A 3916-nucleotide genomic window follows, 5' to 3' on the forward strand; every position below is an offset into this window, starting at 1 on the left:
TAGGGAAGAGGGGAGGAAGGGAGGGGAGGTTGGGAGCAGAAGAGAGGGAGGTTGGGAGGGGAGGTAGGGAGGGGATGTAGGCAGGAGAAGGAGGGGAGGTTGGGAGGAGAGGGGAGGTGAAGGGAAGTAGGGAGGAGAGGGGAGGGGAGGTGAAGGGATGTAGGGAGGAGAGGGGAGGAAGGGAGGGGAGGTTGGGAGGAGATGTAGGGAGGAGAGGGGTGGAAGGGAGGGGAGGTTGGGAGGAGAGGGGAGGGAAGGGGAGGTGAAGGGAGGGGAGGTTAGGGAGGGGATGTAGGGAGGAGAGGAGAGGTAGGGAGGAGAGGTTAGGGAGAATAGATTAGGGAGGAGAGGTTAGGGAGGGGAGGTTAGGGAGGGGAGGTTAGGGAGGGGAGGTTAGGGAGGGGAGGTTAGGGAGGGGAGGTTAGGGAGGGGGCATCAACTAAACTGGAGGGCAAACACACAGTCCAGTTACACACATTGTCTGTATAACTCATCTGACCATGACATCTTCTTTTGTTGACTCTCTTAAAGACATTAAACACACATCTCATCAACCATTAAAACCCCCTAATGGAGAAACACTGTAACCTGATCATGCTCATCCCACTAAAACGCCCACCAAATCAACCATTAAAACCCTATTGGAGAAAACCTACAAGACCTATTAGGCTGGATAGCCTAAACATTAGGCAGATGTGACCTCATAGGCCTTCTACAGATTCCTATCTGTCTTTGGCCATCACCTCGAACTGACGATGACATGATAATCACATCTGCGTGCAAACAGACCGCTCATAGAATATCGACACTTTACCCCGCCCGGTCACCGGTTGGACATAATGGGCAGCAGTCCACCGGGCCGTAGCGGTAAAACACATGATAACGGTACGGGACGCACTGTCCGAAACTGAAGTCCCTCCTCTAGACTCTGGGTTGCGTTGCGGGGGCCCGCATGCAGACAGACAGTTGCGGCGTGTCTGACGGGACTCTCCTACTGGGCCATAAACATGTATGTATTGTAAACAGTGTAACCTTATTTGGAGGTTAAAAAAAATGATTGGAAAATGATCGTCCCGCGGTTGAATCTAGTTGTTCCCAGGCCTATAGCCTCAGTGGAGTCGGCCTAGGAAAGCCTACCTGCAGGTTGTGCTGTTGATAAGCATCATCATTACAACACATCGTTTAATTTTTTTTAATTGAAACGACAACATCAGTTCACCTACAGGATATAATCAATAATAATAATAATAATCGGGATTGTCTCTTGTGTTTCGCTGTGCACCTAAACGGAACTCCGTGAAATAGGTGGTGTAAAATAGGACAACGCCTTTTAAACGGACTATCCCCTCTCCGGAGTCCGCATGCACGCAGCACGAGAAGAGCGACAGAGTGTGCTGTGCTGCGCGGTGTAGACTACCGGGAGGGAGGGTGAACAGGCAGCTACATTCGCTCTGTATCGTCAATACTGCTGATGTCGCCTAGTCTCCTACAGTGTTTGTAGCGGTTGTAGAGAGCAGAGACCCACCTGCCGAATGCGGTTCTTGTGCGGCGGTGTCCCTCCTTCCGGAGACGTGCTACTTGACGAAGCCATTTTCCGTCGTTCTGTCTCGGTCGCGGTCCGGTGTCTCTGGCGTAGCTATGTGTTTCTCCTGGGCTCCTTGACTTTCCGCCTCCCCCGACCACCGGGATGGAGAGGCAAGGTCTTCTTGACCGTGCGAGATGGGGCTTCGGTCGGCCTCAAAATCCACAGGGCTCGGGGATGCCCCGGTTCGTCATGATACTGCGGCAGCGTTGTTGTTTTTTTCTTCAGTTAAAAAATCTAAGTGTCTATAAGACAAGGAAAGCGTTATTGAGGGGCGGAACGAGTGTTCCCCCTTTCAGAAGTGCGCACGAGTGTTGTCTTCCTAGCCTACTACAGCCTCTCTGTGCATGAATCTGCGTGTTTGAGAGAGAGGAGAGAGAGGGAGAGAGAGAGAAAGGGAGAGAGAATGAGAGAGAGGAGAGAGGGGAGAGAGAGGGGGGAGGGAGAGAGAGAGGAGAGAGAGATAGAGAGAGAGCGAAAGAGAGACAGAGAGAGAAAGAGAGAGAGGAGAGAGAGAGATAGAAAGAGAGCACTCTGAACCCCCTCCTGATAGTTTGCTCCACTGTTTTGCTTCTCTTCTCTCCTCTGCAGTAGCTAGTAGCTCTCAGCCGTCAGCCCTGACAGACTCAACACAGATTGAATACGGAGTGATTTCAGTGCCAACAGCAATTGGATTTGAATTTCATAATTTTGAATTTGTATTAGGATATTGAATTTGAATTTATTGCAAAAATGAAATATGTGAATTCGGTGAATTCAGTCAGTTAAGTGAATTCAGTCAGTTAAGAACAAATTCTTATTTTCAATGACGGCCTAGGAACAGTGGGGTTAACTGCCTGTTCAGGGGCAGAACGACATTTCGTACCTTGTTGTTAACGTTTTCTTCCGATGAAGGAGAGGAGGACCAAACTGCAGCGTGGTTATCTCGATACATCTTTAATAAAGATAATAACGAACAATACAAAACGTAACGTGAAAAAACCAAAACAGCCCTATCTGGTGCAAACAAACACGGAGACAGGAACAATCACCCACGAAACACTCAAAGAATATGGCTGCCTAAATATGGTTCCCAATCAGAGACAACGATAAACACCTGCCTCTGATTGAGAACCACTCCAGGCAACCATAGACTTTCCTAGACTACTCTACTATACCACAATCCTATAACCTACCAAAAACCCCAAGACAAAACACACCACATAAATAACCCATGTCACACCCTGGCCTGACCAAAATAATAAAGAAAACACTAAATACTAAGACCAGGGCGTGACAGAACCCCCCCCCCCCCCCCCAAGGTGCGGACTCCCGGCCGCACACCTAAACCCATAGGGGAGGGTCCAGGTGGGCGTCTGTCCACGGTGGTGGCGCGGGACGTGGACCCCACTCCAACAAAGTCTTAGTCCGCTTAATACGCGTCCTTAGATATGCAACCCTCGCCGCCAACCTTGGCCTAGTAACCCTAACCAAGGGCCCCACTGGACTGAGGGGCAGCTCCGGACTGAGGGGCAGCTCCGGACTGAGGGACAGCTCGGGACTGAGGGACAGCTCCGGACTGAGGGACAGCTCCGGACTGAGGGACAGCTCCGGACTGAGGGACAGCTCCGGACTGAGGGGTAGCTCCGGACTGAGGGGTAGCTCCGGACTGAGGGGTAGCTCCGGACTGAGGGGTAGCTCCGGACTGAGGGGTAGCTCGGGACTGAGGGGAAGCTCAAGACTGAGAGGAAGCTCAGGCAGGTTGATGGCTCTGGCAGATCCTGGCTGGCTGGCGGATCCTGGCAGACTGGCGGCTCTGGCTGTTCCACGCTGACTGGCGGCTCTGGCTGCTCCACGCTGACTGGCGGCTCTGGCTGCTCCACGCTGACTGGCGGCTCTGGCTGCTCCACGCTGACTGGCGGCTCTGGCTGCTCCACGCTGACTGGCGGCTCTGGCTGCTCCACGCTGACTGGCGGCTCTGGCTGCTCCACGCTGACTGGTGGCTCTGGCTGCTCCACGCTGACTGGCGGCTCTGGCTGCTCCTTGCAGACTGGCAGCTCCTTGCAGACTGGCAGCTCCTTGCAGACTGGCAGCTCCTTGCAGACTGGCAGCTCCTTGCAGACTGACAGCTCCATGCAGACTGACAGCTCTGGTGGCTCCTTGCAGACTGACAGCTCTGGCAGCGCTGAACAGGCGGGAGACTCCGGCAGCGCTGAACAGGCGGGAGACTCCGGCAGCGCTGGACAGGCGAGGCGCACTGTAGGCCTGAGGGCTGGTGCGTGGAGGTGGTACTGGATAGACCGGACCGTGCAGGCGCACTGGAGCTCTTGAGCACCGAGCCTGCCCAACCTTACC

General features: G+C 53.6%; 1 protein-coding gene across 1 annotated transcript in view; it reads right to left on the bottom strand.

Moving 5' to 3' along the window:
* Window positions 1-1972, bottom strand: part of LOC109887481 (ankyrin-2) — a 248117-nt gene extending 246145 nt beyond the window's left edge. Inside the window, 1 exon segment of the mRNA XM_031814795.1 lies at window positions 1526-1972. Within this exon segment, the coding sequence (XP_031670655.1) occupies window positions 1526-1591 (66 nt within the window). The 5' untranslated portion in view covers window positions 1592-1972.
* Window positions 1973-3916: the final 1944 nt, after the last annotated feature.

Source organism: Oncorhynchus kisutch, unplaced genomic scaffold (assembly GCF_002021735.2).
Source record: "Oncorhynchus kisutch isolate 150728-3 unplaced genomic scaffold, Okis_V2 Okis07a-Okis12b_hom, whole genome shotgun sequence".
Classification (NCBI taxonomy): Eukaryota; Metazoa; Chordata; class Actinopteri; order Salmoniformes; family Salmonidae; genus Oncorhynchus; species Oncorhynchus kisutch.